Genomic DNA, 13,022 nt, shown 5'->3' with positions numbered 1-13,022 from the left:
TGTCCTACACCACTAATGTCAACACAGATGTGTTCTACACAACTAGTGTCAACACAGATGTGTCCTACACCACTAATGTCAACACAGATGTGTCCTACACCAAGAATGTCAACACAGATGTGTCCTACACCAATAATGTCAACACAGATGTGTCCTACACAACTAAGTCAACACATATGTGTCCTACACCAATAATGTCAACACAGATGTGTCCTACACAACTAATGTCAACACAGATGTGTTCTAACTCACTAATGTACCACTAAGGTCAACACAGATGTGTCCTACACCACTAAAGTCAAAACAGATGTGTCCTACACCACTAAGGTCAATACCACTAATGTCAACACAGATGTGTCCTACCCAACTAATGTCCACAAAGATGTGTCCTACACCACTAATGTCAACACTGTTATGTACTACACCACTAAGGTCAACACAGATGTGTTCTACAAAACTAGTGTCAACACAGTCAACACAGATGTGTCCTACAACACTAATGTCAACACAGATGTGTTCTAACTCACTAATGTACCACTAAGGTCAACACAGATGTGTCCTACATCACTAATGTCAACCCAGATGTGTCCTACACAACTAATGTCAACATGTTATGTACTACACCACTAATGTCAACACAGTGTTGACATTAGATGTGTAGGACACATCTGTGTTGACATTATTTGTGTAGGACACATCTGTGTTGACATTAGTGGTATTGACCTTAGTGGTGTAGGACACATCTGTTTTGACTTTAGTGGTGTAGGACACATCTGTTTTGACTTTAGTGGTGTAGGACACATCTGTGTTGACACTAGTTGTGTAGACACATCTGTGTTGACATTAGTGGTGAAGCACACATCTGTGTTGACATTAGTGGTGTAGTACATAACATGTTGACATTAGTTGTGTAGGACACATCTGGGTTGACATTAGTGATGTAGGACACATCTGTGTTGACATCAGTGGTGTAGGCATCTGTGTTGACCTTAGTGGTGTAGGACCCATCTGTATTGACATTAGTGGTGAAGGACACATCTGTGTTGACATTAGTGGTGTCCTACACCACTAATGTCAACACAGTTGTGTACTACACCACTAATGTTAACACAGATGTGTCCTACACCACTAATGTCAATACAGATGTGTCCTACACCACTAATGTCAATACAGATTGGTCCTACACCACTAAGGTCAACACAGATGTGTCCTACACCACTAAAGTCAGCACAGATGTGTCCTACACCACTAATGTCAATACAGATTGGTCCTACACCACTAAGGTCAACACAGATGTGTCCTAAACCACTAATGTCAACACAGATGTGTCCTACCCAACTAATGTCCACAAAGATGTGTCCTACACCACTAATGTCAACACAGGTGTGTCCTACACCACTCATGTCAAAACAGATGTGTCCTACACCACTAATGTCAACACACATGTGTCCTATACCACTCATGTCAACACAGATGTGTCCTACGCCACTAATGTAAACACAGATGTGTCCTACACCACTAATGTCGACACAGATATGTCCTACACCACTAATGTCAACACAGATGTGTTTTACACCACTAATGTCACTAATGTCAACACAGATGGGTCCTACACCACTAAGGTCAACACAGATGCCTACACCACTGATGTCAACACAGATGTGTCCTACACCAGATGTGTGCTTCACCACTAATGTCAACACAGATGTGTCCTTCACCACTAATGTCAACCCAGATGTGTCCTACACAACTAATGTCAACACAAATGTGTTCTACACAACTAATGTCAATACAGATGTGTCCTACACCGCTAATGTCAACACAGATGTGTCCTACACCAAGAATGTCAACACAGTTGTGTCCTACACCAATAATGTCAACACAGATGGGTCCTACACCACTAATGTCAACACAGATGTGACCTACACCACTAATGTCAACACAGATGTGACCTACACCACTAATGTCAACACAGATGTGACCTACACCACTAATGTCAACACAGATGTGACCTACACCACTAATGTCAACACAGATGTGTTTTACACCACTAATGTCACTAATGTCAACACAGATGGGTCCTACACCACTAAGGTCAACACAGATGTGTTCTAACTCACTAATGTGTCCTACATCACTAATGTCAACACAGATGTGTCCTCCACAACTAATGTCAACACTGTTATGTACTACAACACTAATGTCAACACAGATGTGTTCTAACTCACTAATGTACCACTAAGGTCAACACAGATGTGTCCTAAACCACTAATGTCAACACAGATGTGTCCTACCCAACTAATGTCCACAAAGATGTGTCCTACACCACTAATGTCAACACAAATGTGTCCTACACCAAGAATGTCAACACAGTTGTGTCCTACACCAATAATGTCAACACAGATGGGTCCTACACAACTAATGTCAACACAGATGTGTCCTAGATGTGTCCTACACCACTAATGTCAACAGAGATAGGTCCTACACCACTAATGTCAACACAGATGTGACCTACACCACTAATGTCAACACAGGTGTGTCCTACACCACTAATGTCAACACAGGTGTGTCCTACACCACTAATGTCAACACAGCTATGTCCTACACCACTAATGTCAACACAGATGTGTCCTACCCAACTAATGTCCACAAAGATGTGTCCTACACCACTAATGTCAACACAAATGTGTCCTACACCAAGAATGTCAACACAGATGTGTCCTACACAACTAATGTCAACACAGATGTGTCCTAGATGTGTCCTACACCACTAATGTCAACACTGTTATGTACTACACCACTAAGGTCAACACAGATGTGTTCTAACTCACTAATGTCAACACAGATGTGTCCTACACCAAGAATGTCAACACAGATGTGTCCTACACAACTCATGTCAAAACTGTTATGTACTACACCACTAATGTCAACACAGATGTGTTCTAACTCACTAATGTCAACACAGATGTGTCCTACACCACTAAGGTCAACACAGATGTGTTCTACAAAACTAATGTCAACACAGATGTGTCCTACACCACTAAGGTCAACACAGATGTGTTCTAACTCACTAATGTACCACTAAGGTCAACACAGATGTGTCCTACACAACTAATGTCAACACTGTTATGTACTACAACACTAATGTCAACACAGATGTGTCCTACACCACTAATGTCAACACTGTTATGTAGTACACCACTAATGTCACACAGATGTGTCCTACACCACTAATGTCAACACAGATGTGTCCTACACCACTAATGTCAACACAGATGGGTCCTACCCCACTAATGTCAACACAGATGTGTCCTACACCACTAAGGTCAACACAGATGTGTCGTACACCACTAATGTCAACACATATGTGTTTTACACCACTAATGTCAACACAGATGTGTCCTACACCACTAATGTCAACACAGATAATGTCAACACAGATGTGTGCTACACAACTAATGTCAACACAGATGTATCCTACACAACTAATGTCAACACAAATGTGTTCTACACAACTAATGTCAACACAGATGTGTCCTACACCGCTCATGTCAACACAGATGTGTCCTACACCATTCATGTCAACACAGATGTGTCCTACCCCACTCATGTCAACACAGATGTGTCCTACATCACTAATGTCAACACAGATGTGTACTACGCCACTAATGTCAACACAGATGTGTACTACGCCACTAATGTCAACACAGATGTGTCTTACACCACTAATGTCAACACATATTTGTTTTACACCACTAATGTCAACACATATGTGTCCTACACCACTAATGTCAATACAGATGTGTCCTACACCACTAAAGTCAGCACAGATGTGTCCTACACCACTAGGGTCAACACAGATGTGTCTTACACCACTAATGTCAACACATATGTGTTTTACACCCCTAATGTCAACACAGATGTGTCCTACACCACTAATGTCAACACGGAGTACATATGCTCTGTTTAAATACCACATATTTGGAATTGATGGTGGGTTCAAATGTCCATTCCGTGACCTCGTTCTTGTCGACTGTTAACGTCACAAGACACAACTCAACATTATGTAGACTTAGAATTGCGTTATTTGCATAATGATTTTCTTTGTGGTTGTAGTGATACGCTATACTGTAACGTTTTTCGTGATTGTACTCACTTCCTGTATATTTGTGTCTGCTAGTACTTGGGTATCTTTCCTGGATGATTGCATGTGTCCGTCTTGTGCATCAACTTGAATCTGTTCTTTTGTTGTGCAAGGATTAACAATGAGCTTCAGTAATACGACAATGAATTTTTTGAACATTTTTGAAAGTTGTTTGACCTCGGTCGTGCCAGCACTTTGCACGACCTAATCTTGGTGCAAAAAACAAAATGGAAAAGAAGAATTGCCCGATTGTCGACAGCCTGCTTGAACTTTGTTTTCTTTTACAATGATCCTATTTGGTTGTTTGGATGTTTTGATGTGTGTAGGGTGATGAGTTTTAAACAAATTGTTTTAAACAAAAGAATAGTAATTTGTAAGAAGATATGCAACAATTGTTATCGTTATACTGTATTTTATTTTCGTTTACTTTGTCCGACTCATTTCATAGGATGGATTCAGGACCACCACGCTTACCTTTAATGATTTAATTATATTTATCACATACCTGTTGAATCCTGTTATAGTAATACAAGCAATTTTCAGACCATGAAACACAACGTTCTGTATTGCACATGTGCAATACGGAATGTTGTATTTACCTACTAGCCGGAACTACTTTTTATGGGAATCCCCTTGTCATGGCGAACTGAAAAGTTCCCGTTATTTCCAAAAAATATCAAAGTTTATAAAATCTTTGTATCGATCTCTACCAAATACGGAAGGTATGTGATAAAAGCAAGACAACACACTTGTGTTTTTCTAACGAATCAGAAAGCACTCAATTGTTGCGCGGACGTATATATTCACTCGTGCGTCCCGCGCACTCGTGAATATATATTCGTCTGCGCAATAAACCCGTGCTTTCTGATTCATTAGAAAAACACAAGTGTGTGGTCTTGCATATTTATATAACAACCCGTAGGGAAACATTGACCTGTAACTGTGTATTGTCCTTTCTACTGGAGTGTTCTTGTGACGTACATTGTCCAATGACCTTGATATTGCCACAATAAAACCACTTACAAACAACGAGCACACCAGGAAAGTGGTTCCGAATGGAATATTTTCCTCTCCTCTAGATTTAATTCAAGCCCTCTCCCAAAGTTCTAGATTCAACCCGAGTAAATAATGACATACCGCAACACACAAACTCCCAATATTTGATCACGTTCAAGAGCAATTAATATTGGCAAAGTCTGGCTGATAAATTAAATACAATTAACAGGAAGTTTCAATAATAAGAGAGCAATGCACGTATAATTATCTAGATGTAATTAACAAAAGCTTGTTCAGCAAAAACATCGTTTATCATCTTGGTGCATAAAACAACAGTTCCTATAAAATGGTACAAAGTATATGTAGACAGCAATTTGTAAATTTTAGAGAAGAAAGATCTGGACCATTCTCTTGCGCAATCTGATGATATTTGCCGCCAACCGTGGTCTCTTATATTTATTCTCTGATTCAATCTTTTCATTCCTGACCAGAATACGAAATAATCCAGTAAATTTCTACAGTAGGAGATAACTTTCTTTGATGTTTGAAAGGTTTGGGATATAATCACGTAATGTGTCCATTTCCATTTTAAAACTACTAGCAAGGAAACGATTATATGATTACAACGTGTTGTAAGTGACAGTTATATAATGTTCATTAGTATTTCGGCAGGATCTGTGAAGTGATGAGGAGTATGACGTTATCAGATGAAATAAAGTGCCTTTGGCAGTACAGCTGACGCTGTCAGCTCTTTAACGGCGAAATCATCAGTACTGTTTAAAAACGACTTTCGTTTTTAAATTAAAAAAATGGTCCATTCTATATTGAATTCATTTCTTTTAATTATCAAAGTTCTTATTGTTAGAAATGCAATCAGAAAATGTACTTCAAAACTCCGGATTGTATTGANCAAAAAAAAAAAAAAAAAAAAAAAAAAAAGTGGAGATAAAAATTTAACAAATGAAATACTTGCAGGTATATTTCAGATATCTCTGTAAATTATTCCGCTAGTTACTTTGTCAAAATACCTACATACATGTTCCTCACAATTAAAGGTTTCGTCCAGATGAATTTTAATTGAATATTATTTAACAAAGTTGAAAGCTTAATCAGCCGTTTCATACAAAGGAAATGCATGTTCCACCCTTTCCACCCCACAAAGAATACACTAAGTGTGCGACGTCTCAGATACTTCTAGTGACGTTTAGCATACATCTATCGACGGTATTTTAATCTACCACGAGTCAAATGTTTCTCAGTCCGACAACTCGGTACCGCTGTTATACTGTTTCAGCAGCATTTTAAACATTTTTTTTTGTTACGATCAGTATGGCTTTTACAATGTTTATGTAAGGTTTCTTCTTAGCATGGTGGTAATACGACGTTTATGAAGGTTTCCTCTTAGCCTGATGGTAATACGACGTTTATGTAAGGTTTCCTCTTAGCCTGATGGTAATACGATGTTTATGTAAGGTTTCTTCTTAGCCTGATGGCAATACGATGTTTATGTAAGGTTTCCTCTTAGCCTGATGGTAATACGATGTTTATGTAAGGTTTCCTCTTAGCCTGATGGGAATACGATGTTTATGTAAGGTTTCTTCTTAGCCTGATGGCAATACGATGTTTATGTAAGGTTTACTCTTAGCCTGATGGTAATACGATGTTTATGTAAGGATTCCTCTTAGCCTGATGGTAATACGATGTATATGTAATGTTTCCTTTTAGCATGATGGTAATACGATGTTTATGTAAGGTTTCCTCTTGGCCTGATGGTAATACGATGTTTATGTAAGGATTCCTCTTAGCCTGATGGTAATACGATGTTGATGTAAGGTTTCCTCTTAGCCTGATGGTAATACGATGTATATGTAATGTTTCCTTTTAGCCTGATGGTAATACGATGTTTATGTAAGGTTTCCTCTTAGCCTGATGGTAATACGATTTTTATGTAAGGTTTCCTCATAGCATGGTGGTAATACGATGAATTCAATATTTCTGTGGTTTTATGAGAACGATTATTACAAACTTGAATTTCAAAGTATGTCAAAAAGCATTTATTGTTTTCTTTGGTGTACCCAATTTAAGTGATTACGACGTTTTTTGTGTAGGTTTTAGGTACGGAAACTTTCTATAGCGTTTGTAATAGAAATAATTACGATAGATTTGTAACGTCTGTAGGACCGACGACTGTCGTATAGGTGTACAGTGTCTATTTTGTGTCATTGTTACTTGTGTATGACGTTTACAGTGTATAATGCACAACTTGCTTATTTCAATGTTTCTGTTGAACTAGCAAATAAGTTCAAGCAGCGAAGTGTATCTTAGTCGGTTCTAAGCATTAGTATTATTAAAATACGAGATATATTTCAGTATTAAACTAACTGTGTCGTGTTGTATTTATGAAAGGAAACGTATCATTTCACCTTGTCCGATGAATTTTATTTACAATAGAGAAAAATTTAAGAGTTGACAAAACGGTTAAAAAATAAGGTAAATTCATTGTTATCGTGTAGAATGGCAGTGCTTTGCTCAGTGATTTAACGGGCTATTACTATTAAAAGTGTATCAAGAAGGTGTGGTCTATTTTGTATTCCTATATTTATAAACACTTCACGATACACCTGACATTTTAAATACAATTGTACATATATGTTACTATTTTTTCAGCGCCACACCAAACTTAGATTAACTGGAATGAAATTAAAGAAAGTGTTGGGTGATAATATTAATAAACATGAGATAAGATGAGAAAGAAAAAGCAGTTATGGTTGTTTTTATCTGCCAACTATATGTTTTGAGCAAATATATGTCTCCTGGTCTTCTGTTCAGTGGTAAAGGATTGCGTATCAAGAGTCTGGTTTCTTTTTTTTATTTTCATGGAGTTTTAAGCTTGCTAAAACATTTTAAAATTGTTTATTTCATTAAAGAAATAGTGTCTCTCAAGCGTTGTTAAGCATTAAAAAGTATACGATTAGGTTAATAATGTTTATTTAACATGTTGAATAGTTAAACATGGGACACGCTTCCGATAACACAGCGGCCGGGATAGTTTATAAAAAGTGCTAAAACCTGGTGTTCGCTTCAGCGTAAAACAGTGACCAGAGTTTATCAAACGTGCTCAAACAGTCATGAACAGTGGGAGCGCATCAGAATAAAACAATGGACAGAGTTTATTTCAAGTGCTAAAACATCGTGTAGGCTTCAGAATATAACAATGGACAGAATTTATTTAAAGTGCTGAAACATAGAATATAACAATGGACAGAGTTTATTTCTAGTGCTAAAACATCCTGTACGCTTCAGAATATAACAATGGATAGAGCTTATTTCAAGTGCTAAAACATCGTGGACGCTTCAGAATAAAACAATGGACAGAGTTTGTTTCAAGTGCTAAAACATCGTATACGCTTCAGAATAAAACAATGGACAGAGTATATTTCAAGTGCTAAAACATCGTGTACGCTGCAGAATATAACAATGGACAGAGTTTTTTTCAAGTGCTAAAACATCGTGTACGCATCAGAATATAACAATGGACAGAGTTTATTTCTAGTGCTAAAGCATCGTGTACGCTACAGAATATAACAATGGACAGAGTTTATTTCGAGTGCTAACACATCGTGTACGCTTCAGAATAAAACGATGGACAGAGTTTATTTCAAGTGCTAAAAAATCGTGTACGCTTCAGAATAAAACAAAGGACAGAGTTTATTTCAAGTGCTAACACATCGTGTACGCTTCAGAATAAAACAAAGGACAGAGTTTATTTCAAGTGCTAACACATCGTGTACGCTTCAGAATAAAACAAAGGACAGAGTTTATTTCAAGTGCTAACACATCGTGTACGCTTCAGAATAAAACAAAGGACAGAGTTTATTTCAAGTGCTAAAACATAGTTTACGCTTCAGAATATAACAATGGACAGAATTTATTTAAAGTGCTGAAACATAGAATATAACAATGGACAGAGTTTATTTCTAGTGCTAAAACATCCTGTACGCTTCAGAATATAACAATGGACAGAATTTATTTAAAGTGCTGAAACATAGAATATAACAATGGACAGAGTTTATTTCTAGTGCTAAAACATCGTGTACCCTTCAGAATATAACAATGGACAGAGGTTATTTCAAGTGCTAAAACATCGTTTACGCTTCAGAATATAACAATGGACAGATTTTATTTCAAGTGCTAAAACATCGTGTTCGCTTCAGAATAAAACAATGGACAGCTTTTATTTCAAGTGCTAAAACATCGTGAAAGCTTCAGAATAAAACAATGGACAGAGTTTGTTTCAAGTGCTAAAACATCGTATACGCTTCAGAATAAAACAATGGACAGAGTTTAGTTCAAGTGCTAAAACATCGTGTACGCTTTAGAATATAACAATGGACAGAGTTTATTTTAAGTGCTAAAAAATCTTGTACGCTTCAGAATATAACAATGGATAGAGCTTATTTCAAGTGCTAAAACATCGTGAAAGCTTCAGAATAAAACAATGGACAGAGTTTATTTCGAGTGCTAACACATCGTGTACGCTTCAGAATAAAACAAAGGACAGAGTTTATTTCAAGTGCTAAAACATCTTGTACGCTTCAGAATATAACAATGGACAGAATTTATTTAAAGTGCTGAAACATAGAATATAACAATGGACAGAGTTTATTCCAAGTGCTAAAACATCGTGTACGCTGCAGAATATAACAATGGACAGAGTTTTTTTCAAGTGCTAAAACATCGTGTACGCTTTAGAATATAACAATGGACAGAGTTTATTCCAAGTGCTAAAACATCGTGTACGCTTTAGAATATAACAATGGACAGAGTTTATTCCAAGTGCTAAAACATCGTGTACGCTTTAGAATATAACAATGGACAGAGTTTAATTCAAGTGCTAAAACATCGTGTACGCATCAGAATATAACAATGGACAGAGTTTAATTCAAGTGCTAAAACATCGTGTACGCTTTAGAATATAACAATGGACAGAGTTTAATTCAAGTGCTAAAACATCGTGTACGCATCAGAATATAACAATGGACAGAGTTTATTTTAAGTGCTAAAAAATCTTGTACGCTTCAGAATATAACAATGGACAGAATTTATTTAAAGTGCTGAAACATAGAATATAACAATGGACAGAGTTTATTTCTAGTGCTAAAGCATCGTGTACGCTACAGAATATAACAATGGACAGAGTTTATTTCAAGTGCTAAAAAATCGTGTACGCTTCAGAATAAAACAAAGGACAGAGTTTATTTCAAGTGCTAAAACATCGTATACGCTTCAGAATAAAACAATGGACGGATTTTATTTCAAGTGCTAAAACATCGTGAAAGCTTCAGAATAAAACAATGGACAGAGTGTATTTCAAGTGCTAAAACATCGTGTAGGCTTCAGAATATAACAATGGACAGAATTTATTTAAAGTGCTGAAACATAGAATATAACAATGGACAGAGTTTATTTTAAGTGCTAAAACATCTTGTACGCTTCAGAATATAACAATGGATAGAGCTTATTTCAAGTGCTAAAACATCGTGTAGGCTTCAGAATATAACAATGGACAGAATTTATTTAAAGTGCTGAAACATAGAATATAACAATGGACAGAGTTTATTTTAAGTGCTAAAAAATCTTGTACGCTTCAGAATATAACAATGGATAGAGCTTATTTCAAGTGCTAAAACATCGTGAAAGCTTCAGAATAAAACAATGGACAGAGTTTATTTCCAGTGCTAAAACATCTTGTACGCTTCAGAATATAACAATGGACAGAGTTTATTTCTAGTGCTAAAACATCGTGTACGCTTCAGAATATAACAATGGACAGAGTTTATTTCAAGTGCTAAAACATCGTTTACGCTTCAGAATATAACAATGGACAGAATTTATTTAAAGTGCTGAAACATGATGTACGCTTCAGTATAATAAATGGACAGAATTTATCAAACGTGCTGAAATAGGGTGGCGCGCTTCAGTATTAAACAACGGACAGAGTTTATCAACGTGCTGAAATAGGGGGCGCGCCTCAGTATAAAACAGTTGACAATGGTAATGTCTCTCTTGTGCGTTGAGCATGTGTTGGTCCATATACCAGTGACAGAATACGTGAGCGATAGTGTATTGCCACGTGGTTGTCGGTGGAAGGTGAATGAGCCTAACAGCATCACATGTACACTATCACCAGCCTGCTCCATTCCTCCTTCTGTACGATATCGGCAGTATCTGAGGCAAGTTCGCTCAGCCAACTTCGGATCGACAATCTCTATTGTTATATCTACAAAGAAAACGCAACACAACTTTCGCTTCAAAGCAAATATTATCAGTGATTTCGAAATGTATTTTCATCAAAGACTTACTTTTTATTGAAATAATTAGAAGTTATGTTATGGTGATATAAATTTCTGTAACATTACTTTCCGAAGATATTTATTAATTTTATAATTGGTAACGACATTTTTGTTGCAAAACATCGCACTTAAATTTGACAAAAATGACCTCCAGTTTGTCATATACTTTATTTCAAGAAAACACTTCATTTGTGCCTATGGTGTTTGGAAATACAACTTTCAATGAATCTGACGTGTACGATTATGATTATAACATATCTATGGGTTATCTGCCCTTGAAGGAACTCCTGCCTGTAACCATGGTGTACGGGATAACCTTACTGTTCGGACTTGTTGGAAATGTTCTTGTCATCGTGTCTGTAGCTCGATTTAAGAAAATGCAGAATGTCACCAATATTTTCCTGCTTAGTTTGGCCACGGCGGATCTTCTCCTGGTTGTTGTGTGTATCCCGGTCAAGGTGAGTCATTAGGATTTTCTCTAAATTCTTTATTTTTGGATTTGGTGATTTCCTGTCAAGACGAGTGGATCATTTTGGTTACTTTTGACTTGGTCGTCATCATTCAAGTGAGCTGGATATTTAAACAGCCTAGACTTAATTTCAAGTTTAAATATTGTCTAAGGTTTCAGAATCATATCAAAATGGTATTTTAAATCGATTGTAAATATGCACTTTCCCTGTAAATGAACCAACTTAAAGAAAAAGTATATATTTTTCAATAATCGGAATATTCGGACTTTTAGACAGTTTCAGGTATCGGGGTCAAATGTATACGGGCTTAATATTGACAAATAGCATATGTAGATTAAGATTGTCGTGTGTATCCCTATATAACCGGAATTGTACATATTGTATTTATTGTATGTCTCTACAGCATAAAATGACTATTGATACTTAGTGATTTTGTTAATGTTAACTATATTTTTCATGAAGTTAATATAGAATATATATGGAAAATGGACACTTATTTTAAAGGTGTTTTCAAAATTAAAAGTCATTATGAAGACTTTCTTGGCAAATTAACATCAAGAGAACAGATTGATAACGCTCCGTTTCTGATTCAACTTAAAACGAAGCTCAAACAAATTCCCCGAACCTAAAATAACATCATCATTCGTTAATTGAGCATGTGTTTTTTATTCAAATGTCGAAACCTAGGCAGAATAAGAATTATGAATGGCAGTTGAATAACATAGCAAAGTAGTATGGTGTTTATGTACCGGAAATTGGACGCACTCTTTTTGGTAACTTAAAACCTAAGTTAACCGGAATCAAAATAGTTTAAGTCTTGTAAAGAAAAGTACCAACGGGGTATTCCAAGGACTGTTTGCATTTATCAGAAATAAGAAAACAACGAACAGCATCTGAAATCATTTTCAAAATTTAGTGGAAAACTGCCGTCCGATATTCGAAAATCTTATTACGCGTCTGTACATTAAAGCTAGTGATTTACATAATTTTCATTAATCAGGTATTAACTTGAATATATTTTTCATGTTATGGAGATATAACACAAAAAACGGAGTGTAC

General features: G+C 36.4%; 1 protein-coding gene across 1 annotated transcript; it reads left to right on the top strand.

The window, feature by feature from the left end:
• Window positions 1–1,602: 1,602 nt before the first annotated feature.
• LOC110464530 (putative uncharacterized protein DDB_G0282133) lies at window positions 1,603–3,970 on the top strand. The gene is made up of 3 exons (XM_021519783.1): window positions 1,603–2,078; window positions 2,434–2,564; window positions 3,426–3,970. The coding sequence occupies exons 1-3, from the start codon at window positions 1,603–1,605 to the stop codon at window positions 3,968–3,970; spliced, it is 1,152 nt and encodes a 383-aa protein (XP_021375458.1).
• Window positions 3,971–13,022: the final 9,052 nt, after the last annotated feature.

This window comes from Mizuhopecten yessoensis, unplaced genomic scaffold (assembly GCF_002113885.1).
Source record: "Mizuhopecten yessoensis strain PY_sf001 unplaced genomic scaffold, ASM211388v2 scaffold11007, whole genome shotgun sequence".
In the NCBI taxonomy this organism is placed as follows: domain Eukaryota; kingdom Metazoa; phylum Mollusca; class Bivalvia; order Pectinida; family Pectinidae; genus Mizuhopecten; species Mizuhopecten yessoensis.
Note: the sequence above shows the minus strand (reverse complement) of the source record. Positions and strands in the feature narration are given on the sequence as shown.

What these genes read in the sequence shown, in the direction of transcription:
- LOC110464530 (XM_021519783.1), top strand. Translation starts at nt 1,603, where the DNA reads ATGGGTCCTACACCACTAAGGTCAACACAGATGCCTACACCACTGATG. An exon ending in ACTAATGTCAACACAGATGG is followed by an intron (nt 2,079 to 2,433) that starts GTCCTACACCAC and finishes ATGTCAACACAG; the next exon opens with ATGTGTCCTAGATGTGTCCT. An exon ending in CACCACTAATGTCAACACAG is followed by an intron (nt 2,565 to 3,425) that starts GTGTGTCCTACA and finishes ATGTCAACACAG; the next exon opens with ATAATGTCAACACAGATGTG.